Source organism: Hippocampus comes, unplaced genomic scaffold (assembly GCF_001891065.2).
Source record: "Hippocampus comes isolate QL1 unplaced genomic scaffold, H_comes_QL1_v1.1 scaffold298, whole genome shotgun sequence".
In the NCBI taxonomy this organism is placed as follows: Eukaryota; Metazoa; Chordata; class Actinopteri; order Syngnathiformes; family Syngnathidae; genus Hippocampus; species Hippocampus comes.
In genome coordinates this window covers 296641-322139 of record NW_017805417.1, presented here as the reverse complement: position 1 = coordinate 322139, position 25499 = coordinate 296641, and the positions used below count along the sequence as shown (strand labels likewise).

The window sequence follows — 25499 nt, the reverse complement described above, 5'->3', positions numbered from 1 at the left end:
TTTATGTCAATTATTTATTGAATAAAAGAAAAATGTGTTGTTCGTGACCGTTGTCTCTTTGTGGTGACGTTGCATGGATATCAGTCTTTTACTGCCCCCTTCTGGATGCTAGGAGACAGTTCGTAAGTTGCTTCAGTGCTATATTTTGTATGGAATGTATGTTTAAGGCTCATATAAGTATGTTTAAGGTTTATATAAGTATAATGAAATGAAGTTTAACTTACTTTTGGAAGATGTACTCGAAGGCTTAAGGAGATGATGGAGGGGGGGAGAAGGAAGAGGAGGATTTTATATCATGGGGCCGAGTGGGTCTTCGTCTTCGCTGGAATGGGCTTCAAGAGTTACTTCCTCCTCCGTAACATCAATGAAGGAAGAAGTTGAGGGTCCAGGAGAAGAAGATGAGGGTTGACGAGTATCTTCCCTGGAGGGTGGAGTAGAAACTGGCCGAAAGAAGCGATATAACGACGATGGCACAGTTTTCTTCTTTTTCTCATCATAAATGATGCAGCAGCACTGTATGGCATCATTCATTTGATTTGCAACCTTTGTGCAACGTTCAATATTTGGGTCTTGCTGCTCGAAGAGTGCGATGGCTTTATCTAACCCTTCGGCCAAGAGTTCCGTCTCGAACTTCTTCATGGGGACAGGCGTTTCCTCCTCCTCCTCCTCCTCTCACAGCGCCTCACGTCGGTATTAGCGGCGGAAAGAAGTACTACAGTACTCGGAAAAGGGCGCGCAATACAAAATCGAACTTACAGCATCTCTGTCCGAGAACATTTTTCGACATACCTGGACCCGCAAAAATGTTCGTATGTACCGTTGTTCGCAACACGAATGTTCGTAAAACGGGGAGCGCCTGTATTACAATTACTCGTGCCTGTGGGACCAATAAATCTGCAGTTTTGTTTTGTTTGGGGATTTTTCTAAAGAATATCCTTGAACGTTTTTTGTTGCTAATAAACTTCTGTTAGACACTTTGAGCCCATTTATCAGTGGTAGTGAAAATTAGTGGAGTGAATGTTTACAAGTCAATCTTAATTGTCTCCTCGGGCCCCTAAAGTTGCCGGTTAGTTGCAAACGTGCTAGTCGTAAAAAAGTTAGTATGGAGTCGTCTTACCATACAGCCCCCCCCCCCAAAAAAAATGTTCCCTGGGGTCGCACTCCCCTCCCCCATTTTCAAATGATTGCATAAATCGCAAATGAACTCAAATTGTATGTTCTTTTGTGTAACAAATTTTTATTACATATGTCCAAACATATGTACAAGAGCATTTCTCATCAAGAGTGGTTGTTGTCACAAATATAAATTATTTAGACTTTTTTTTTCCTGGGAGAACAGATCATACAAGGACTGGAGCTTGCTTGATGTGGTGCCGGAGGAAGAAGAGGAGAAAACACTTTTTTTTTTTTTGTATTTCTACCACATACAATACATGATGATTACCACTTAGATACATGGTCCCTTCGCCAGTTTTCACGTAATTGAGCCATTCCGTATGTCCTTAAAATGGGATTTTTAAAATATATATTAGGGGCATTTTTACATGATTTGTAAGTTTTGTTTTGTTTTCCTCACAGTGCAAAAATCAGCTTGAATTTTTCAGGGATTTTCGACACTGAAATACTCTATACTTGTGAAAATTTACAAATAATTCATCATAACATTGAGACAAATTCAGCCCCCGAAATCAGTTGGACTGAAATTTGGGAGGCACAGCTACCAAAAGCAGACCCACCAAAAAAAGTCTCACAAAGACATGCCCGAAAAGACACAGCAAGGCGGCCATTTTAGCCTCTGTATGGCCACTTCCCAGCATTCCTTCAAAGATCAACTCACTCAAAAGATTTTGAACAAATTCCATTAGGGTTGCAAAATGCTGGACATTTTGAAACTGGGAAAGTTTCCTTGGGAAATTTTGCTCATTATTTCCAAATTTCCTTCCTTCCAGTCGCAAGGAAATTTGCTGGGAAATTTCCATTCCTTTGCAACACTAAAATTCAACCAAGTACACCAACGCATGCACTGCGTGGTCTACGCGTGATTTTTGTCCCTGACGAACAAAATCAATTCTTTTGCCATTTGCACAGCAAGCACAATTACATCCCCACGCACTGAAAATCCTCCCCCTCCTCCTTGATTTAAATACTGTACTATACTCAGCAGCAAGCCTCCCTCCCCCGCAAGTAGTGTGCAAGGACCACCATAGAGTACCGCCCATGCATAAGGCACAAACGGGAGAAAGGGGAAAGCGCAGACTAGAGGCTCGCATTTGGCACTGGGAGCCAAGTGCCCTCCAACAAACACACGCTCATTCCTGAACACCTCGAGGGAAAAAGAGCCTAAAGGGTCATCCGAGTGTTACGACGCAACTAATACTGGTTCTTCACATTTTAGTTTCCTTGGAAATTTGCCACTTGATAGAAAAAGACTTAATTTCTGCAAAAAATGATGCATGTCTGTTCATCGAACTACACTAGCAATGCATCGGGACAAGGAGAACAATTCCACGGTCATCCTCTAGATGGCGGGAGAGAAAACTAAACCGTGTTTTGCCTCGGCGACAACGGAGGAACAGCTTCATCTGTGAGGAAATAGAGCCAAGGTGGCGATGATTTCAATACTTTTTTTGACATTTTTGTTTGCTCCAATGCTGCGAGTATTTTTTTTTTGTCATGTAAAATATGTGCCGGAAATGAAAAAAAGGTTGGGGGGAAACACCACTCTGGTGGCAAAAGTAGCGGCATGGTTGAGTCTTCCATGACCGCCGGCTTTAGCCACCATTTTGCAACAAATGCCAGAGGTGCAAAATGAAGGGAACTCTTTTCGTGGTGGAACTTCCCATGGGAATTAAGAGTGCAGGTGACGAACAGGCTCTTTTCGTGTTTTGGTAAAAGAGATGGAATAGTGAGTTGTTGACAGAAATCCTAACGCTATCAAACATATCAAGTGGTGGTCGCAGGTGTCCCTGTGCTGACGCCGGGTCCGGAAATTTTATGGAATAAACCCGGATTTTACTAAATGGAAGCTTGATTCTTAAGAGGGAATTTCAATAGAATATACATTACGCATGTTTTTTTTTTTTTTGCTTTGATCTGCAAGTAAAATTTGGATTCAGACATGATTGGGGTGGGGGGGCCTGATTAAAGACAGGAATGTCCTCGCAAGGAGAGCTAGCTTATTGTGAATCGATTTCTACTTATGACAAAACAAAATAATTGTTGATAGTTACGCCTGAACAAAATACAGTACATTAACCTCCATTCCAAATCAATTCCCGCGAAAGTATTCCAATCTGGAATAGTTCCAAACCTGCCCATGGTTATTTACAGGAAATCTTCCACCCTTTTGCAACCCTAACAAATGCTGCTGCTGGGGGATGAAAAGAAAAAAAAAGTGCACGCGATGACACATTCTTGTGTACTCACATTGTTCAATGACACTTAAAGCTAAACACACAGAAATCATCAGAATTCCCCCTTGTCGTGCATTAAAAAAAAAACAAACAAAAACAACAACAAAAAAACACAACCAGGCACTTTAAGGTCAGTCAAAAGTTCATCGTGTCCGAAAGCCACCGTAAAAAGTAGTCCATGGGACTCAGCCTCCGTTCCATTTTGTCCAGTCACTTCACTGGAGATGGTTCGCTGTCCGTCTTTGAGGGCAACACTGTCCGCTCGCATCAAGCTTATGACCGGTCCAGTCCAAAAGTTTTAGGCCTTCCTGTGGTTCCAGGTGGCCTCGGTCGGGGGGTTGGGCTCCGCCGGGGACGAGCGAGAGTCATGCGGGGACTTCTGGGCCTGCGGTGAGCGCGGGTCCAGCGGCGAGGCTTTATCCAGGTGGAATGGTCTGCCGTAGTGGTCTTGGCCCAGCGGGGGGCCGGCCCGGTGCTCGGGCATCCGGCGGAAGTCCTGAGAGGGGCCGTCGCGTCCCTGGTGGTGGTAGTTGGAGCGGAAGTCGTCCGGACGCCTTCTTTTGGAGTCCTGGTGTCTGAAGACAAAATGGCCGCAGGTTGGCTCATGTGACGGACCAAAGCCGCAACTTTTGTATATTTCTGTATAGTATATTTCAGAGTTTATATTTTATTTAAAAAAAATATATATATATATATATATATATATATATATATTTTTTTTTTTTTTTTTTGAGTTGAGTCGATAATTATTTCACATTTTTTTAACATGTAGGAGAACAGAATACTTTTACCAGTTCTAATTTGTAACTCCGCCCCCCCCGCCCCTCCTAAAATGAGTCCATACCAAATGTGCTCTGTCTTGACCTTCCGTGTACTTTGACTTGCAGTTTGTTGAAGTCACCGAAGAAGAGCGGGCGGTCCCGCTCGAAGGCAGCAGCGCATTGCGGTCGCGTTTACCTGTCGTAGTAGGGCCGATGCGGCCGGTGGTCCCGGTCGTTGCCGTACAGGTCGTAGGGCCTCTTGCGCGGCGAGCTATTGTTGCGGTAGCCGCCGGCGCTGCGGTACGAGTCACCGTGGGCGTGCCGGTCGCCGTAGTGGTCCTTGTAGCGGTGGGCGTCGTACGGGTGATGCCGCTCGCCCTGCCACGACGGGTTGCCCGGGTGATTGTACTTGCGCTCCCTCTGCCAGTCCCCCCGGTCTGCGTGAGCACAATTACGGCCAGGTCAACTCACTTCAAATTCGACCGAGATTGTTGAGAAGGCGCCAGGTCGCAACAGTGCAGTTCCGCTTCCAGTTGCAACGACATCCCGTCGCCCCCGCGCCCTCCCCCAGTATAAAAAGTCCATTTGTGAAACAAATATTTTGCCCGTGTGTCGTAAGCCTTGATGAGATTCAGTTTGAATTGAATTGGCAACCACTCCAGGAAAAAAAAGAGATGAATCGAAAAATGGATGCCAGACGCGGTTTGGGCTGCGTACCCGCCCAGTAAGAAAACACTCGACGGTAACCTCGAGGCGCGTATTTACCATCGTTGGGGAAGTGCCGCTTGGCGCCCACGTTGTAATCTCGGTGGTGTCCGTGCGGGCCCGACTGCATGGCGTGAGACGAAGCCGACTGCGAGCCCGCGGCTTCGCGACCGGACGCCGAAGCGTCCGGCCGGAAAGGCTTCCCTCTGCCGGAGGGCTCGTCCTTCTTCTTGTGCTCCTTCTGGAAGCGTCCAAATGGAGCCAAAAGGTCAGGGGCGAGGACAAGATGAAGAGGACGCAATTTGCCAGCGACTTGCCTCTTCCTCGTGGGAGCGTTTCTTCTGGGCCATCTTGTAGAGCTTGTGCAACTTCCGGGCGCTAAACTCCGTAAACTTGGACACGAAAATCCAGAGGTTTCTGTGGGAAACAGGAAAGGCCTTCTGTTAGGAGTTGTCCAGTGTCTGTGTCAGTCACGAAAATGCGCCAGGGTGGAATTTGACAACTGCTTGTATCAAGACCTGCATGGCACTCAATTTCTTGAATTTCAATGAAGAGAAAACAGAAGTGTTGGCGGTTGGTCCCGGTGACCCTTGTACATGCCATCCCGCAGACTCGGCCCACCTCGGCTCCTTATTTTAAGGCAACGATCTCCAACTTGGGTTTTAATCTGGACAAGCGATGTGAAATTGGACTGGCAAATCGGAGCCGTTGTTAAATCCAGCTCCTTTCGTCTTCGGCAGCTGGCTAAAGTCGCGCCTCTCCTTTCTCCAATGAGCACTTTGAAACAGTCGTTCACGCCTTCGTCACATCTCGGCTGCATTACGGTAACGCATTTGACTTTGGAGTCAGCCAATCCTCCATTCAGCGTCTCCAGTTGGTCCAAAATGCTGCCGCTCGCCTCTTGACTGGTACTCGTAAGAGGGAGCGCGTCACTCCTTCACTGGCTCATATTAGAGTTCTTTTGAGGATCCCGTTATTTGTTTTCAAACCTTGAAATGACCTGGCCCCACCTGACCTCTCTGAGGTCCGCCGCACCTGCCTCAGGTCGGCGGACCAGACAACATTAGAGGTACCGAGAACTAAGCGGAGGCTCGGGAGCCTTTTCCGTTGCCGCTCCCTCTCTTTGGAATAACATCCCGCTGAACGTTGGGCAAGGCCCCTCGCTGCCCAGCTTTCAAACGCGTCTTTAAACTCATCTTTTATTGTTTGGGTTTGGACTCTGCGTGAAACTTGATTTTTAGGTCGACTGTTTTTATGCTTTCAACTGTCTTTCGTTATTCGTGTATTGTTTTATTGTATGAATTATTTTTGCTCCATGTCCAGCACTTTGAATGCAGCGTCGGTTGTTTGAAAGTGCTGGAGAAATACACTTGACTTGAGTCGGGCACTCCTCCTTGAATGGAGACAAGACTTTTGAAAACAACTTTCATTTGATAGAGCCACAAAGTGCGGCTTACATGGTCTGAACAATGCCAAGTAGACGAGAGGCCCTTTTCCAATTGCCGAATGCAGAGCGCAGCCATCTTACCGTTGCCATATTTTCACGTGCTCGGGGTCGCCGTACGCTTTAAGGCACTCGGTGATGCGGTCGCCGATCTTCAGCAGGCACGTGCGCGTGTGCTGGAGCTGGTCCTGGTCCGACAAGCCCTCGTCGGGTTTGTCCAGCTGCTTTAGGGCCTTCTTCACCGGCCTCATGCGCTCCTTGCACTGGACGCAATAACGACGATCGTTCCCATTTTTTGACAAGTACATCCCAGAGACGTCTAAAAGTCGCCCGGTCTCATTTCAAAACTCACAATACTGAAAGTCTCCTGGTCCAGTTTGTCGTCCTCTTTTCCTTCGATGGGGACGGGGTCGGAGCCCGCCGTGATGTGAACGGGTCCTTGACTTTTCCTCCCTTTGGCTCCTTTCGGCTAAAACGTGCAAACAAGAACGTTAAAACGAGCGACCGGGTGTTCACCCGACAGACTTCACACACACACACAAACACACACACACACACACGTCTAAACGCGTCTTTTGTTATGTTGTAAATGGGTGCCGGGGTACTTCCGGGTGGCAGAAATTGATCAACTACCAAAGGTTTTTGATTTCCTTCAATAACATCTCAAGTAATGAACCCCTTCAGTGTCAGCCATTTTGAAACCCTTCTTTAGTCCACCGCGTGAAAAAACAAAACCGAAAGGTGTACCTGATTCAAAAAAAAAAGAAGAAAAAAGGTGTTTGGTATCGAGAGAGTTAATGAAAGCTGCGGATGAGGCGGCTGAATCAAGGGGAGGTTGACGGATTTTTATCGGCGTGGCGAATATGGTGGCCAATGCTTGAAAGGCGCACAAGGCAACGACTGACCTTCTCTTTCCTGGCCTTGTTTGCTTTTTCTTTCTCGCCATCCTTCTCCTTTTTGGGGGTTCCCTGCTTCTCTTTGTTCTCCTTGTTATCCTTCTTCTTCGGTCGTTTCTTGGCAGGGGATTTCTCGGTTCCTTCCTCCTGCTCAAATGGGAAGCGGTGAGACGATCACGTGGTAAAGTCACACCATGCGGAACGATTTGCAAAGTCCCCCCCCAAGTCAATGCAGAGGTTTCCAGGCGCCCCTTTGCGGTTAGCGACCTTGAGCTCGCCCTCCTCCGACGGATTGTCCGACAGGCGCGGCGACGAGATGCTGTTGCCCTGCTCGTCTTTGACGGCCTTCGCCTTCTTCACCCGAGGCTTCCTTTTCCTCACTTTGACCTGTCGGCGACGGAGGCCGGATGAGTGACGCGGGCGCAGACGCGGCGGGAACGGCGCCGGCCGGCCGTCGTCGGTCGGCTCACCTCGTCCCCCGTTTTGGACGCATCGGCGCTGTCTTGTTCCTTTTTGAGCAGCTTGAGGAGGTACTCGGCCCTCGCCTGCAGCTGCTTGGCCTGAGGCTTCTTGCCTGGATCGTCCGGCAGGATCTGTGCGGAGGGGGGGGGCACATACAGACAAATTCAAATCTAATTGGAACGTTCACCGCTGCTTTTTTAACTGCAGAGGCTCCAACCGATGGTGACAAAAGAACTCATGGCATGAGAAAATGTTCGTCATGCTGAGTTAGTGCCGCGCTGATGCAATTTCATTGGATGCTTTGGGATTCATGGCACAGAAGTGCGGAGGGGCGACCATCGACGAGCAAATGATGACTCTGCTACTGGCGCCATGACGTTCATCTCGTCTTCTTTTTAGTTTTCTTTTTCCGGACAATGCTCTCAAGTCATGGTGAATCACAGAGTCCAAAAAACCTCAAATGGCTCATAGGAAAGTAGTCATTGATATTGTGCGGTTTGTGTCCGATACGCCGGCATTCTCGGACATTTGTTTCAAAATGAAAAGCATTTAAGCAGCTATTCATTTTTAAGGTTCCTTTTATGATATGCGTCTTTTCTAGTCGAGGTTTGGAGTGTATTTAAGGCTTGAAATTGTGACGAGAGCGGACCCTGCTCTTCGCGAGGGATGGAGACCATAGCAAAAATGACCATCGATAATTGATGCGGAAAGAAATGTTCTGGGGTGATGCTGAATAAACATTCAAAGGGCGTTTTCCATGAAAAATGGGAAGAAAATTGTTGGGGGGAAAAAAATGACATCTGTATTTTTAAACTCCACAAAAACGAGAATCCGCAAGCGCTGAACCATGACGGTGCACAATGAAGGCGCTATGAAACATTTGAGGGGTAGGCGGGCATCAATGAGTCGGGCATCTTCGCCCGCGGTGTCAAACGTTGGCCGCACTCGCCTTTTCAGCCAGCTTGAGGTCCGGATCGGTCTTGATCAGATCCCAGTTGCTGAATCCGTGCTCGTAAATTCCCAGTAAGAGCTGAACGTCATCCTCGGCATTCCAGTCCACATCGAAGTGGGCAACCTTGACTCTGCATCCGAGCTTGAACCTGTGGGCGAGCCGGAGAACGTCAACGGCACGCGTGGCGCTCCCGCCCCCCCCGAACGGTTGGGCGGCTTGCTCACGTATTGCGCTCGGCCGGATCGGCGGGCACGGCTTTGTGCAGGGGCTCAAACTCCTCCTCGTGCTGAACGATGGACTTGGCGTTGACCTGCACCCCCGAGATCTTGATGTTTATTCCTCGCCGCTTGCCGGGCCCTTTGGCTGCAATGACCTGGTTTTCAGCTCCGCAGTGGCAAAGCGGCGTGACGTGCGCGCACCGCGCGTGCCGGTACCTTCAATTGGGTTCTCTTTCAGGTTTTCCTCGTGCTCTTGCACCGCCGCCACGCAGCTGCCGTGAATGAGTTCGCCCAGTCGCTTCAGGTCTGCGATCGATTTGTCCACCAGCTCCGAGTCCCGCGCGATGGCTTCCAACCTGGAGATGCAGAAGCGCGCTTGACAACTGCCGGCTTGACAAATGACGAGTCCCGTGAAATTTGATGAACTGATTCGGTTCGAATCGTGGCCGCGGCCATTTATTCGTGAGGTCGCTGTGATTTGTGATTTTACTATAAATATGGTACAGTGTTGGCTTAAACTTTGATTTGTTTGTACAAACAACAACAATAATGACTACACGTATCATTGCCGTCAAACTGATCTTCACCGCCGCACTCATCCTTACAGTGCGGCACGACTCTGTGCAAAATGTTCATTTTGTTTCGTTGCGTGTTGCCGCAATACCGGAGTGACTCAAACTACCAAAAACAAATTACTTAGGTGTGTTTTTTTTCCCACTCACAAACTTCACCAATAAAGATGATGGCGCTTGGGTGAATGAAGTTAAATTCATTTTTAAAATGAAGTCAAGTTTATCTATCTTTTTCTGGGATTAAAAAAAACAAAACAAAACAGGGCCTTGATTTGAGGTGAGCTGCTTATTTATTACCAAGCGATTCAGTGCGACATGACGTTGATTAAAAGGGAGGTCTGATTATATTTCATTTTTTTTAGTAAACTGAGCACTTACCTTTCAAGTGGCGCTCCAAACTTCTTGTAAGCCTTAATGAACCTGCATTGACAAATACCACCAAGTGTCAAATGAGTCAACAAGAGCTCCGCGGGAATGTAACCAAACCAGCGCGAAAGACCTGACCTGCGTATCTCAGCATCGTTGAAACCTTCCACGTTGTTCTTGCGGGCTCGAGGGCGGCCTCTCCTCTTTGGCTTCTTGTCCTCGTCGCTGTCGTCGGTCTCGCTGTCAGAGCCGGAGGAGTGTTGCTTGAGCTTGGAGCCCACGTCACTGTCGCTGTCGTTGGCTTGAGCCTGAGACCGCAAATCGGGAGTCAAATCTGGAGCGCTGGAGTCTTTTAACAGCCACGTCGTTCAAAAGCAGTTGTTTTATTTGGGGGGGGGGTTGACGTCTGCTTTCAAAGGGAGCAAATGAGCTCGCGTGGGCAAAACTGCAGAGGCCTCACCCGCTTGTTGGAGCTCCTGCTTCTGGGCAGCATGAAGAGATCCATTTCCCGCTGCTTTTCCTCCTCCTCCATTTTCCGCCGCTGCTCCTCGGGGATGATGTCGTCCCATTCCCGAGAGGGCTTTTCCTCGAGGTCGGGAGCGCTCTCCTCCATGCTGGAAAAATTGGCCACCTGCAGGGGTATTTAAAAAAAAAAAAAATGTCAATAGCCTTGGTTCACACATTCTTGTCGGTCCATGAACAGGGATTGCGGAAAAGCTCTGCGGTGCTCGACATGATCCCTCATTATGGCTCTAAAGACAGTTTGGGTTGGGAAAAGCTACTATGAGTACAATTGCCAAGACATCAAATTGGTGTGGCACTTGTCAACACTCAAGAGCCACTTAACATCGACGCACACAAAAAGGACAAGTTAAAAAAAAAAACAACACCTTTGTCCCGAGTGGATGCTGTGCACTGAGAGAGGTCAAACTCTGTGGGGTTCCCACTTCAACCGCAGTGCAAGAGCTCGCCGGTCAAAGTGTGGTCAATCGCTTTCCTCTGCTTGCATTTTAACATGGCGACTTGAATTCTGCGCGACTACACAGCCTTGTTTATATTCACCATGGATACCGCAACCCCAAAATGGCCGCCTCGTCCCACAATGCAATTTGAATGGAAATGGTGCGCCAAAAAAGGCTCACACTTGCGTTAATTCTTCAGAAACTGTTTCCTTCACTTCTTTCGAGATTGCACGGCATCATTATTCGTATTGATTTTTCACAAGAACATAACTACGACTTTGGTTTGGAGCTGGAACAGTCCGATTGCATTTCCATTCATTTCAATGCGAAACGCAAATGACCAAGTGGGCAAAGAGATTGAATTTGTGGCCTGACTTTATAGGCCCTGACATTTATGAAGCGAAATACACCAAAGAGGAGGGCGAATGGACCCACCTTAAACTGAGACAGCAGCTCATCAGTGGCACTTTGGCCCTGGTCACTTTCTCTGGTTTCAGCCAACCTGAGGATCTCATCAATGTCCATTTCCTGCATGAAAAGAAAACACGGCCGTGTGACTTCAGAAACGTTGAGACGTGCGCTTTTGGGCTACTCGGGGTGACCCTAAGCACCTGGGGTTCAGACTCTTCTCCTTCCGCCTCTTTAAAGAGTTCTTCGGCACCAAACTTGAGGATCGCGGTGAGCTCTTCCTTGTTGAACGGATTGGAGCTGGAAGACCCAAAAGAAGGCCAAGTGTGATGACTCGCGAGGGGGGGCACGTTCAGGTGACTCCCAAAAGAGGTCTTACTTGGTGTTGCCCGAGTTGCTGTCCAGTACCGTTCGGCCAGTGGTGTCCATTCGCTGGATGACCAGGTGGTCCAAAACCATCTTCTTCTTGGCCCTCTCAATAATGTCCTCCTCAACCGTTCCCTTGGTGACCAGTCGATATATATTCACCTACGGCCGGGACAAAAGCACAAATCGTTGCAAATGGATCCCACCAGACAGCTTCAGGATTTACACGCGTTCCAATGCACACACACGGAGGAATGAGATGGAACATACTATTACAAGCTAGTTGTTGAACCGATTGATCAAGGTTAAAAAAAAAAAAAAAAAAAAAAAGATCAAGATGTTATTGATTTACCGACTTTGCCTCGATTTTCATAACATTATAGTCGACTTTAAATGTTTTGGACCGTCTGTAGGCTGTAGGACTTTTTGTGTTAGCCTTGCTGCTTGAAGGTGTGGCACAAGGTTCCATTTTGGGGCCCCTGCTGTTTTCATTGTATTTGCTGCCCCTGGGTTCCATCTTAAGAAAGCATGTTATTTCCTTTCACTGCGATGCGGATGACATGTCCCCGCTGGGCAAAAAGAACGCTCTCGCCTTCAGGCCACTTTTGTCCTGTCTGGAGGAAATCAAAGCCTGAGGGGCGCTGAACTTCTTCAATTTCAACAGAAGGGAAACAGAAGGGATGGTGTTTTGTCCACACGGGGGGGTCTTTGCACACAGTTGTGGTTGGTTTTTAATGCGCTCCATAAATCAACTTGAGAAGAGTCATAATAATTTACACGGTGATTCCGGGGAGGTCCATCGTGAATTTTTTGACGTGATGCCAAACGTGACGCGACACGATGAGAGTTGCGATCCATTTCGGTGGTAGCGTACCTGCTTCTTCTGGCCGATCCGATGAGCCCTGGCTTGTGCCTGCAGGTCATTCTGAGGGTTCCAGTCAGAGTCGAAGATGACCACGGTGTCGGCCGAGGCCAAGTTTATCCCTAAGCCTCCGGCTCTCGTGGACAAGAGAAAGCAAAAGTCCTGCAAGAGATACGGCGCTCTGCTCACAAACACAAAACTTCCATGGCGGGGTACTAGCAAGATGTGTGCAAGCAACATCATTCCAAGTAATCAGGCCGGGGTTTTTTTTTTTCCATTTTTTTGCACCATTCAAAGATTATTTTAAGTCATTCATGCAACGCCATGACATTTTGAAACTAATGACACAAACACCAGTGGTTCGGGTGCTGAAGCTTTGAACGTACCTCTGAGCCTTCGGCATTAAAGTGGTCCAGTGCTTGCTTTCGAATTTCTCCCTTGATGGAGCCGTCCAATCGCTAAAATCAGAAGAGACAAATAAGACCAGTCGATGTTGAGCAGTGCTCTATCACAACAAATGCCACCGGCTAACACGGACGGAGCCGAGCGCCCTGCCGCAGCCTGGACGCGCTCCAATCGAAGACAAGTCGGCGATATAAATAACCGCGTGAACTCGCGGCCTGGCCGAGTATGTGTGACACAACGCCGAAATGTGATCTGCGTCAACACATGAGTTTGCGTGAACGCAGATCAAGACAAATGTTTTTGGAACACTTTAGGAGATTTGCAGAAGGACAACAAAAAATTGGACCCCGTCCCCCCAAAACAACCAAACTAATCCTAAATATAATAAATATGTAAATTTTTCATATCATGTTTTTTGTCTAAAGGCTGCAGCATACCGGACGACGCATCCAAAAGCAACAAATGGTGAAGAAAAAAAAAAATCCGCATTTTTCAAAAGCACCTTGGTCATTTTTATCATTTACGCTAGTAGGTCAACGATATAGTAGATATGATCAACATTTGAAAAGTTTTTTTTTTCCAGTTCTCTTTTTAATCGGAATTTGACATGGTTACATACGTTCCAACTTTTTTTTTTTCTCTCCCCTATTTCAGGAGTGTCCAAACCAGTTCCGCTTGTGAAATGGAATGATCTTTCTTCTTCAGTGCTTTGAAGAGAAATGGCCTTCTTATTGTCGTTCATTTGTGTCTTTGCATATCTGGAAAATCTGTTCAGAATGGGAATCAATTTGTTCACATTCGTGGCACCTATTTTTTTGTCTCCGACACCCTCCTTTCTGACTTTGCCCACCTCCACCCTCTCTTTTTTTTTTTTTTAAACTACCCTTGTGACGGCTGTGTCAAATGTCATTTTGAATACATGCCGCGCGGGCTGCAAATATCCCCCCCGGGCCATAGTTTGGACATCTTATTTCTGACACGGCGAGCGTTGAGCCAAAAAGGTGAATCCTACCTGGAAGGGATAACGTTTCTTGGTGAGGTATTCAGCCAGGATGTCCAACATTCGAACCATCTGCGAGAAAATCAGCACTCGGTTGCCTCGTTCCCGGAGGCGGGTGAGCAGCTTGTCCAGCAGCACCAACTTCCCGCTGGCCCGCACCAGAGCCTACACACACACACACACACACACACACACACTTTCACCTTTCGCTCGATGACGCAGGATGGCCCGTGGTGAGGCCGCAGGTAAAAAAAAATTTAAAAAAATAGAGCGATCAGCAAACGTGCCTGCAGTTGTTCCTGTTGTGACTCGAGCTCTCCCTCCTCGGGCTGCTTGATGAGGAAGCCGTGGTTGCAGCACTTTTTCAGCTCCATCACAATGTTCAGGAAGCCCGAGGAGCTGCCTCGGGTGCCTTTGGAAAGAGCTTTGTAATTCCGCGTTAAAATCCACCTGCAAGTGTCGAGCAACACATTCAAAGCAAGCAAAGTTAGAAACTCAGGGGGAAGCGCCAAATTCGTACAGTTCAAAGTTCAACTTCTTTGAAGCGGTTCCGTCGTACGTCTGGCGACAAGGCAAGATCGCGATACGAAGGGGACAGATCGAGAATCCTACTTGTAAAATTGCTTCTGCTGCGCACTCATGTCAACGCGAAGAATCTGCTCCACTTTGGCAGGGAGTGATTTCTCCACGTCCTTTTTGACACGTCGCAGCAGGAACGGCTCGAGGACTTTGTGAAGACTCTGGTAGCCGTTCTCTCTTCCTTTGCCGTGGTCGTCCTCGAAATCTTCCCACGAGTCAAACCTGAGTGCGCGGCGGATTGAGAGAAAGAAAAAGAATATAATAAACGCATCGTCTTTTCGATTTTGTCGAAGAAGGCGTGGAGTGGAACGTACTTGTCCGGCATGAGGAAGTGCAGCAGCGACCAGAGCTCTTTCAGCGAGTTCTGCAACGGCGTGCCGGTGATGAGGAGCCTGTGGTTTGACCTGAACTCCATCAAGGTTTTGTACAAGAGGGAATCGTCGTTTTTCAGCCGGTGAGCCTCGTCAACACCGAGGAAGGCCCAGTTGATGTTTCCGAGGACTCCCTAGAGGAGAAAAAAAAAGCCGTTTGATGTCATTGATTACAACTTTTGGTTTTTTTGGGTGGCGAGAGAGTTCCTCTGGCGTTTGGACGGCAATCGGTGTGGCAGAGAGCCTTCTCGATGCCGATCATGTGAGAGTGAAGCGCAATAGGCAGCAAACGACAGATTTTTGGAATGCAAAAACACGCAAACACTGCGATTAGTGACGATCAAGGTACAATTGGTAAACGGTCAAAGCACATGAGTTATCAAATATATATCAATGTCAAAAACTTGAGCCGACTAAAGGGAAAAGGTGTCCTTTTTGGACTCGGCAGCCAAATATGACCCAGAATGCACGAAAATAACTTTTTTTTTTTTTTAAATATGTCGGCCAGTGTTGTTGTCTTTGTGAAAGTGAATTTTTAAAACGTGGAAGCAAGCACTCACCTTGTCTTTGAGGAGAATTTCATAAGTGGTTAAGAGTGCATTGAAACGGATTCTTTTGGTTTGGTGGTTCACCCACTCGTAGTCGCGGATCTGCTCGGAGAAGAAGAAAAAAACACCGTGAGGCTCCGAACTCATTCCTGATCAATTCAAGACAAAAATTGGAGCCCATCCTAATTTTATTGAAGCCCTCATTGAACTGTGCTCGGTTTGGGGAAATGGTCGACCCCGAGCTGGAATAAAAATCCGGAACCCGGATGAAAAGCCCACGAGCATTTTGTATTCTTTTAATTGAGAGAGGGTTTGGGGATTTTTTTGTTTTGGTCTATCGCTGATATGTGTTGGAAAATGGTTACGAGCGCCCAATGTACTACTCCCGTACCGTTTTCCTGCTCATGACGTCGCCCAGGTAGACCACGACGTTCATGTCGGGGGCCCAGGTGTTGAACTCCCTCTGCCAGGATGTGAGCGTGGACAGCGGCACCACCACCAGGAAGGGCCCGTAGAGCTGATGCTGGTGGAACAGGTAGGACAGGAACGAGATGGTCTGGATGGTCTTTCCCAGACCCATCTCGTCGGCCAGGATGACGCTATTGCACCTGAAGATGAGGAGGAGGAGGAGGAGGAGGAGAAGATCAGTGGCGCCGCCCCTTCAACACCGAGCTGAGTGTTGTGTCGTTTCTATAAAGTGCTTCCAATAGGCTCGGTCTGGCCCTGCGTCATTTGGACGTCAAGTGTTGAAAATAGCTGGGACACTTGAGCGGTCTGAAAAGTGTTGTAACACGACACGCGGCGGGGGAGCCATGTCGCACTGTCACCTCAAGATTTTAAGAGGAGATGTTTTTTTTTTTAGGTATTAAATTAGAAGCCTGGTTTGTCAAAAAAAAAAAAAAAAAAAAAAACGCTTTGCTGCAGATGGAAAAAGTCAACCACAAAGGCAGGTGTGTGCGCAGATTTATTTCTTAGTCAGCTCATCGACTGATGGATTGCATCACTCGTGGCTCTGAACCTTTGAAAGTGTTTGGGAAGCCGAAGCTGCCGGTTGTGTTTTCGTCCAGTTAGGGGCTCGGCTGGCGGTGGCCACGCACCATTTCATTCAATGACAGCGTTCATTTTTGGAATGTTTTTTTTATACAGTCATCAACCAGCGATCAAACATTATTATTTTTTTTTCGGGGGGGCGTGATGTTGTGCACAATGATATAAATTGCAAGGTCTAATCCAAATTTGAACGATGCTAATGTGAGGCAGGATTAGAATAGTTTGGGATTTTTTTTTTTTAATTTTCTTCTTGGAGTTAGTTCCACTATTTTTCATTTCTTCTTTGGGCAAATTTATTCACTTTTTTTTTTTAATGCTTCATTTAGTTTAGCGTTTGTTGGTTTTAGTAGACAGCTCAGGTTTTTGTTTTGTTTGTTTTTTTTTAAAAATAAATTATTTGCCAAGTGCAAGATAAAATAAATAAATCAAATAAAACCCCGCAGCCGACACCGTGCGCTACCTGCACCAGGAGTGAGCGAGCCAGTTGAGGCCGGCCAGCTGATAGTCTCTCAGTTCCAGGTTCTCGTCTCCAATATACGTGGGCTGTTTTTTCAGAGCGACAAATCTCGGTCTTTGTTTCAACACCTGAGAACACGGGGGGGGCGAAAGGGAATCTGAAGCACCGTCCGTCCATTTCAAAAGTGGGGCGGGCGGCTGGACTCGTACCTTGCAGTCTTTGGAGGGGAGCGTTTTGCTGGAGTTGCGGTTCAAGAAGCCGTCAATGCAGTGCTGGAACTTCTTCATGACCAGCGCGCCGTCTTCCCAGCTGCACTCCGAGTAGGGGAGGCCCATCCACTTGCAGAGGTACTCGGGCTCGTTGGACGCCGTCTTGTGACTGTGAGCTGGAAGAGCAAAAGACATTTGAGCGAGCGCCGGCCGGCCGCGTCTTCCGCACGCTTCCAACATCGAGTCGCTTACACGGGAAGTCAGAGGAGCCGTGAGTTTTTCCCGTTTTGGTCGCTGGTGATGACAAATGCAATGAACGAGGAGGCCTCGGCCAACATCTGCACCGCGACCGGAGCATGTCTTACCGATGACGCGCTCCACAAACTGGAACTGCTTGTTCAAGTCTGCGATGAGCTCCAGCTGGCAGTTGTGGAACTCGACGTCCTCGGGAGACGCCTTCTTCAACCTAAAACATTTCCGTTCCTTCATTTTTCAAAACGCTCAACTGCGGGGCACGATTTGATTTGCTTGAAAGTCAAAAGGTTTGGCACCATGCGCTGAGCTCTTCATTTTTCTTTTTGAAGTTGTCCAGCTTCTTCAGGCCCTTGACTTTCTGCTGCGTCAGCGAGTCCAGGCTCTCCCACGTGTTGTGGATGTACGACCAGCCCTTCCACTTGACCAGATACTGCGTTTCCCCTTCTTGGTCGTTGGGGTCGAAGCCTTCGCACGGGTCCCCGTTCTCCTCGACGGCGTACATGGTCGTGGGAGCGCCGGTGGCTAAGATTCGCAAAGAACAGAAATCACGTTCACAACCGAGTCTCGTTTGCACTGAATGGAACATTTACACAGATTGAGAATATTTTCTGTTGACTCAACAGAGATGATTAGTCTGCCTTTATGAAGCGCGACAGAGATGTGAGAAGAATTTACAGTTGAGAGCCGAAAATTCTGCCGATATGTACGATTTTAAACAAGGCCTCAAAGCAATGACTCGATGATCAAAAATCATTATTAATTTGATCATCGGTTAGTTGTCCATGAACTGATTCATTGTCGCCCCTCGACAAATCAACTTCCGCAATTGAAATGAATAGAAATGCCACTAATCCGTTCCAGTGCCCCATAATAGACCAACAAAAGATTCTTTTTTTTTTTTTTTTTTTTAATGAAAAATTGGCTCCTCAATAGGCTACGGTAAGGTTAGTCCCATGTATGGCGCTGTGCGTTGTGTTCTCATTTAAGCTAGCAAACTGTCGCAAGTTAAGACATTAAAGAAAAAAGATGGTTGATATTTCAAAACATCTCGACGTATTATTTGCAGTTTGTAATCACCTCCTTTTTTGCCGATCCTGGTGTCCATGACTTTCTCAATGGTCTCGCTGTCGTCATCTTGCTGCTCCTCGCACGCATCGCCCGTCATCTCGATGAGGTCATCAGAGTCCGTTTCAAAGTCATGTTGGTCTTCTTTATAGCTACAATAAGGAAACAGAACGTATGGCATTTGCAAATGCGCCTATTAGCTCTTTTTTGGGGGTTTAAACTCACCTATTCAGTTTTTTCTTTTTTTTTTTTTTGCTCAGGCCAAAGCCATGTCTAATATAAATGTACTGCTTGAAAACCTTTTTATGATGCTGTCAATTAATCAATGCTGGACAACAGTCACGTTTGCAGCAATGTTGCCACCAGTCTTATAAAAAACAAGACAAACAAAAAAAAAAACCTTTTGACTTTAGTTGCCCCTCTTCGGCGAGTTTGTCTCTTTGGAGTGTCCTCATCATCATCATCATCATCCTCCTCCTCCTCCTCCTCTTCCTCCTCGTCATCATCATCCTCATCATCCTCATCGTCGTCATCCTCGTCCTCAGGAGAGGATTCTTGTTTCCTGGACTTTCTTGCTTTTTGGGAGAGTTTTTTGTTTGATGATTTTGTCTGGGGTCTGTGAAAGAGCAAATGGCCAAAAGAGGGAGAAGAGGGGGCGGGGCGTGTTGATCCACTGTCGTGACCAAACCAAACTTTAGAGACAATTTCAAATGTCTTCTTGAAAGCAGGAGCGGGGAACCTTTTTCCTCAAATTTGTGAAAAAAAAATACTGCGGTAACTTGATGAGTTTGATTAATTCCATGACCATGTGCCTAACTTAAATCACAAGTCTCTCAAATCAAAGTTCCCAACTGAAATGAATGGAAACACTATTAATCCGGTTTTTTTTTTTGTTTTTCTCAGGCCAAGCTTTCCTCACTTTCAACAATCTTTTCCTATTGCATGGACACAGTTGCTCAGCATAGAAAGGACTTTCATAATGCCCTTGACTAGCATTTTAGCCTTTAGCGAAGGGCTGCGCACAAATCGGTGGTGACTCAGATCGACGTGAAGTGGCTATTAAAAACCAACGCCCAATCAGAATTTTCGAATAAGTGTTTTTCAAATTGCATGACGGAGCCGATCAGACGTTCCCACCCCTGCTTTAAATCGCGCACGCAACAGAGAAAATTCGACATGGAATGAAGACGACCAGCGGGTAGCTGTCTGACGGCCAGGCCTCGCTAAACTCTTACCTTCTAGCAGGAAGTCGTCTGGATCTTACTTTTTTCTCTTCCTGCTCACTGTCTGTACTGCTGGAAGCTTCCTCCTCCTCATCATCATCATCATCATCATCATTCCAGATACTTTACAACAAAGAGATGCCACAAGTTCACCCACAGGGCCCATCACCTCTGTTTTACGTGACAAAGTGCGAGCTTAGCGTTTTTTTGGGGGGTGGGTGGGGGGAGGGTGGCTCGCACAGGGCAAAGTCACGAACTGGAGAATGGTCAGAATGGCGATAACGTCATCGCCCCGGCTGACTGGAATCTAACTTGGCCAACAACAGTTACCCAGTTCCAAATGAGATGACGTGGAGACCAATAGAATCCGAAGACTAACTGAAAAGGCTGCGCCATCGTCTCGATGACATTGTGACTGTTACGAAAACGGGATGAGGTATGCAAACGGTCTATCGGCTGTGCACGAGCTCTAAATACTCACTCCTTCTTTTTGACTCGAGAGCTTTTTCTTTTGGGACTTTCACTTTCGGAGTCACTGCTGCCCTGTGAAAACATCAACAGAGGTTTTAAGAACTCCAAAAAAAAAAAAAAAAAAAAAAAACACGACATATGGGGGGGTCGTCCGTTCACAAGCGCACTGACAAGCTGCCCTCGGAACGGAACTCCCGTCACAAACAGAGGACCCTCTCGCGGCATCTGTTATGCATTTCTTGGCCTTTACCCCAGCGCCGATGTTCAGGCGAGATGGTTCCTGTCGACTGCGATTTGACCTTCTGACCCCGTACACATCTGGATGCTCCTCCCACATCTGGAAAGAAGATAATAAGGAGGCGTAATCAAATTTAGCCTGTAGAAAGCTCACAAAATTTAAGCAAGACACTTCACTTCTTGTATGACGTGAAGAAAGAACGGGTCTACATGAGCACTGGGCCATTGTAGAAAAAAACTCAATCATTATTTTGACTAATATTGACATCACGATTGAGGAAAAAAAAACAACAAAAAATCCAATTATCATTTCAAAATGTTCTGTTTATTCAACTACTAAAAATTAACTCCTCAAAACTATCATCGGAGCCTCTTGCCTATTTATTCCTGCACGTTGATCATTTTATTCTATTTGTATCACCCTTCAGGTGCCTTGCAGAATGCAAACCTATGTCAGGAAAAGGCTACAAGAACATTTTAAGCTCAGCTGGGGTTCATCAGTCTTTTTATAGGGCGGCGTGTGTGTACAGACTCCCACTGAACACGAGTTTGAATGCCACTGGTTAATTCTTCCACTTATAAGAGGGTGTGTACACTTGTGAAAACACATTATTTCAGGTGTTTGTTTCCATTTCTGTCCATTTCTTTAAACAGAGTTTCACAGAATATAGGTCACATTAATGGTGGCAAAAAAAAATGTGAAATAATTCAGCTTGGTCTCCTTTTTGTATTATTTTAAAAACGCAGCATTTGGGCTTTGTAGTTTGGTTTTTACATACTGGACACGCCAGTGATAGAGTACAAAGCAGAAGGCGCTTCCTTTACCTTCTTGACATCAGCCAGACGTTCCTTCTTCTTCACTGGCTTGTCTTTCAGATGGCTGCTCGGTTGCCTCTTGGACTCGGCAGACTCGCTGCCGCTCCCCGAGCGGCTCTCCGACCCCGAGGAGCTGTTGGACTCAGACTGGCGGGGCCGTCGCCTCTCGCCGCCATGATCGCTGCCGCGCTCGCTCTCAGACTGACTCCCCGACTCCGATGCCGAGCAGTTGGATTCATCCGAGGCGGAAATGCTGCAGGGACAAGAACACGGACCGTTTTCGACTTGCACGCACACATTCTTGTCTTCAGCATTTCAGTGAAGGCAGACTAATCAACTAATTCGAGTTGATATGTCAGGAAGATTTTTTTTTCAACAACATAATTACATGGAGCCGACGTTATCTATCGTAATTAGAGGTGCAGGGTTCGATTGCGGCTACGGCCTTCCTGTATGCATGTTTTCCTCATGCCTGCGTGGGTTTTCTCCGGGTACTCCGGTTTCCTCCCACATTCCAAAAATCATCCATGGCAGGTTAATGGAACACTCCAAATTGTCCCTAGGTGTGATTGTGAGTGTGAATGGTTGTTTGTCAGTGTGTGCCCTGCGACTGGCTGGCAACATGTTCAGGGTGTCCCCCGCCTACTGCCAGAAGACATCTGCGATAGGCTCCAGAACACCCTCGACTGTTTTAAGGATAAGCCGATTAGAAAATGGATGGATGGATGTATTTGCAGTCGCCGTCGTCCCCGTGCCATCCAGCAACCGATCCCGTGTTGGGTACCATGAAAAACACATGTAGTGTGAAAAACAGGTTGCGGGTTGGTCCGGGGAGCGCTCACTCACCGGGGCTGGGTGCATACCGCCGCATTTTGTTTTCATTTTCTGAACACTCTTCATCAAAGTACAGGGGGATGGTTTCATTTCAACAACGGTCCTTGCTGACGCGCCTAACGGCGTTTATGAGATGTGAGCCATGCCAAAAACGGGCAAATTGATGCAAGTTCATACTGATTTGAAAAAAATGTTTTTTTTTCCTCAGCAAATAAGGGAGGTAACAATTTGAAAGCTGAGCCTTTTCAGTTCTCTCATCTATTACTTTTAATTTTATGAATTACACTGGACCATCATTAATGAGGTGAACGCCTGGGCGATTTAGTAATGTCAATCAATAGTACAGTATGACAAAACGACCCATCATGAAATATCTATCAAAAATAGCAATTAGAGCTGTCGTTAAGATATATTTTAGGGATGACACTACACTATTAAATCAATCTTGAAGGGAGTCTGTGTGGGGGGGCGAACCAAAAAAAAAAACCTGTGATGGCGCAGGCGAACACATGAGGGCGCCATTCAACAATACATTAACAGCTTTAAAATGTACGTGTCATAGTTTAATCTTCTAATTTTAAGCATTCAAATAATTCCTGAAATTGTTTCCTGACAATTTAGAAAAAAGGTAACGGTCGTAGCGACATTTAAAACAATCCACGACCTCCCGCGATGACCTAACGCGGAAGAAGAAACCTTTTCCTCTTGAGTGAATAATAATGAGGGTAGGACGATAGATGAAATCTCGAGTTCCTATTGGTTAATGCGTTGCTAAGTGACAGTCGAGCCAATCGCCGCTGTCCTGTTCAAACTGGTGAAGGAGCACATCCGGTTCCTGAGCTCCACATGTAGTGAGTGGATTCAGCACAACAGGGAACGCAAGGGCCATTTGCAGATTTTAAACAATATTTAACTGATACGTGGCTTACTCATTTGGAGAGATTCATGCTTGCGCATTTCATGTTTGTTTGCATTCTGGGTTCCCACGATGTTAGTGTGTAAAGAAGAGGCGGTTTGACGCCAAACTGGAATAAACTCAGTTTAATGTTTAACCAACATAAAATGGCTGCCACGAGTGCACAATTGCATTTTAAGTGAGAGTGGACAGTTGTGTGCTCAAGAGTATTCAGCAGTTCATGTAGAAAATAGTGTCTTCGGCATGCAGCGGGCGTTTTTATAATGGTGAATATTTAAATTGGGACGAAAATATATGTTAAGGAAGCAGATAACATCAGTCATCACCCCGATTTAACACATTATAAGTAAATGTTCAAATGATGCAAATTTGTGCTAATGATATTAGTTTCTTTAATGCGCAAAGTTGGGGGAGATGTCAACACGAGAATAGGCCTACTATCTCTAGAAGTTAAATGTAAATAAAAGTGTTCAGACAGAAAAAAGTATCCATACATTGGAGCTCAGTTCAAAAGTTGCAATGATATATTCTTAATTAGATGTGTAAAGCCACATGAAGAAAAAGTATGCGCACGCATCACTGACGCTAAATTTAAGGTGAAATCATACGTTCTTGCTGATATGGAAATCATCTTGATCTGATTTGAAGTCAACAAGTTAAAGCAAAAACGTGACAAGAAATACAGGCTCATTGAAATCAATAAAATTGTGAAATCGTGAACAAAAATCATGCAAATCATTTTGGACACTTCGTGTGCTTTTGTTGGAAAGTAATGTTTCTATTGAACGCAACTTTAAGTGTTTCACTCGTGAAAAGTTTCAAATGTCAGACAAGTTCATTTTAAAATACATCTTGCATGTGATTATATTGATCTCCAGAATTTGTAAGTACAAAAAAAAGTTAACATTTTGTGAATAGATTCAAGTTCATTTGTTTAAATATGTATTTGTATAAATATTCTATTGAACAAACATTGCATTAAAATACATAGAACAATCCAAAATGCACTTTAGGGGTCAAATAACGTTGATAAAATGGTGCAATGCAGCACAAAGTAGAAATACAAGGCCGTGATTTTGACTCAGCATGAGGCTTGAATTTTAGTTTTTACGTTTTTTTTTTTTGGGGTGCTTTCTACTGCCTTTGTTATTATTGTTTTATTGTAGAATTCATTATTTTTACTCCATGTACAGCACTCTGTATACATGTTTTAAAGTGCTCAATAAAAACAGTTGAGTGGAATTGAGTTGAGTTGATAAACAACACAAAGCATGCAATGCTTTCGGATGGAGGGAAGTTTGATCGCTTTTACTTCCAGGGAAAGGATCTTCCGGCACAGGGGGGCCTTGCAGGCACACTACACTAACAAATGCTACGAAATCGGGGTGTGGCTATTAAACAATAGCAAGGTCATTGGTGACACTGGTGCACCTCGTCAGTGGCACGCATATGCAAATAGCCCCACCACACACACGCGCGCGCACACACACACAGGTGATCGACCATGCTTGACAAGGTAAACAAGTTCTGCAGACGTACGATGGTATTTTTAAAAAAAACTCAATGAGTTGCATACCTGGAAGCATTGCTTTGAGTCGATCCTTCATCCCCTTGCTTTTTATTTCTGTTCTTCATCGTTGAAGAAAAATGTGTGTGTGTTTTCAATGCAAGTGTATAGATCCTTTGGGAGAGGTGATCTTGTGTCCTGGTATTCGTCTCAAAAAGTTCCAGGAGGCATAACGTAGCATACAAGTGCCTCGCTATTCTCTTCGCTCCTCGGCAAGCACTTTAGATCCCAAACGGTGCGACGCGAGAGGAGAAAGTGGAATTTAATACAAGTGATTGTTCATTATAGATACATACACATCTGTTATATACACGAAATATACTTGCTAACGGCATGTGCTATTCATTTAGCCTACATATGCCAGCAATGTGTCCAAGTGCCGAGTCGCATCAATTAATTCAAACTGCGTCATCAAAAAAAAAAACGACTCCGTTAAGAATAAAGTTAAACGTGAAGATAATGTGGGATTAATAAAGAAATCAATGTAAACAGAGCAATCCCGGAGCGATGTAGTGCCGATAGATTGCACTATTTCCTTTCGATTCGCCGTGGTTGCAAAAATTAAATAAAACGTCAAATCGGCAGAGGCAGCCCCCCAAAAAGTAAATTACTTGTCATTAAATACCAAAAGAATCCCGTTTTAAATACATCGTAGGCCTTTGGCTAAGGTGCTCTGCTGTCAAGCGTCAGCGAGACAAGAAGCGAGCAGCACTCTAAAAATGGAGGCGCGCCATGGCTGCCGGAGCCCTGCATAGAAAACAACGGCGAGCAACTCCCACAGCAGAGACGGCTCCGTCGACGCGCAAAAACGGACACCAAAGCCCAGCGAAACGGCGTCAAACCCGTCAAAACGTCGAGCGAGTGAGCGGAGGCATCACTTGAACATAGCAGGACGTCGCCTCAGTCGACACAGGGGAGCAAGAAAAACGGAATGACGACAGCCCATAGCAGCCTTCCTAAGGATCATCCGCCATCTAGAGCTCCTTCCTAGCTCTGAAAGCCTTTGATTGACGTTATTTTCATTTAACCAACACTCAGGTGATGTTTAAGTCCCTCCCCTTCATCTTTAACTTTTCGTTTCGAGAAACGTTGAGATATGTTCATCACAT

At 46.2% G+C, this 25499-nt stretch overlaps 1 protein-coding gene across 3 annotated transcripts; it reads right to left on the bottom strand.

Moving 5' to 3' along the window:
- Positions 1-1225: 1225 nt before the first annotated feature.
- chd2 (chromodomain helicase DNA binding protein 2) lies at positions 1226-25384 on the bottom strand. 3 transcript variants are annotated; one of them, XM_019873890.1, is made up of 38 exons: positions 24400-25383; positions 21083-21326; positions 20271-20357; positions 20031-20092; positions 19562-19672; positions 18727-18942; positions 18339-18478; positions 17558-17783; positions 17372-17472; positions 17259-17300; positions 17007-17182; positions 16801-16925; positions 15682-15898; positions 15303-15392; positions 14686-14876; positions 14405-14593; positions 14080-14242; positions 13805-13957; positions 12774-12845; positions 12400-12549; positions 11539-11687; positions 11363-11459; positions 11187-11279; positions 10250-10420; positions 9928-10097; positions 9802-9843; positions 9068-9207; positions 8858-8996; positions 8631-8781; positions 7690-7812; positions 7487-7606; positions 7229-7366; positions 6676-6792; positions 6408-6586; positions 5197-5296; positions 4940-5120; positions 4371-4611; positions 1226-3988 (listed from the first exon to the last, which is right to left on the bottom strand). In XM_019873890.1, exons 1-38 carry the CDS (start codon positions 24456-24458, stop codon positions 3712-3714), a joined length of 5442 nt encoding a protein of 1813 aa, XP_019729449.1. In that variant the 5' UTR covers positions 24459-25383; the 3' UTR covers positions 1226-3711. The 3 variants fall into 3 exon arrangements, with proteins under 3 accessions (XP_019729449.1, XP_019729450.1, XP_019729451.1); XM_019873891.1 differs by lacking the exon at positions 17259-17300 and having other exon boundaries at positions 24400-25384; XM_019873892.1 differs by lacking the exon at positions 19562-19672.
- Between the last annotated feature and the right edge of the window lie 115 nt (positions 25385-25499).

Bases quoted from the DNA above. Each gene is read 5' to 3' on its own strand.
- chd2 (XM_019873890.1), bottom strand. From the start codon at position 24,458: ATGAAGAACAGAAATAAAAAGCAAGGGGATGAAGGATCGACTCAAAGC. The intron at 17,473-17,557 runs GTGCCAAACCTT...GAAATGTTTTAG, and splicing joins AATGAAGAGCTCAGCGCATG to GTTGAAGAAGGCGTCTCCCG. The intron at 16,926-17,006 runs GTACGAGTCCAG...CCGTGTTCTCAG, and splicing joins TCCCCTCCAAAGACTGCAAG to GTGTTGAAACAAAGACCGAG.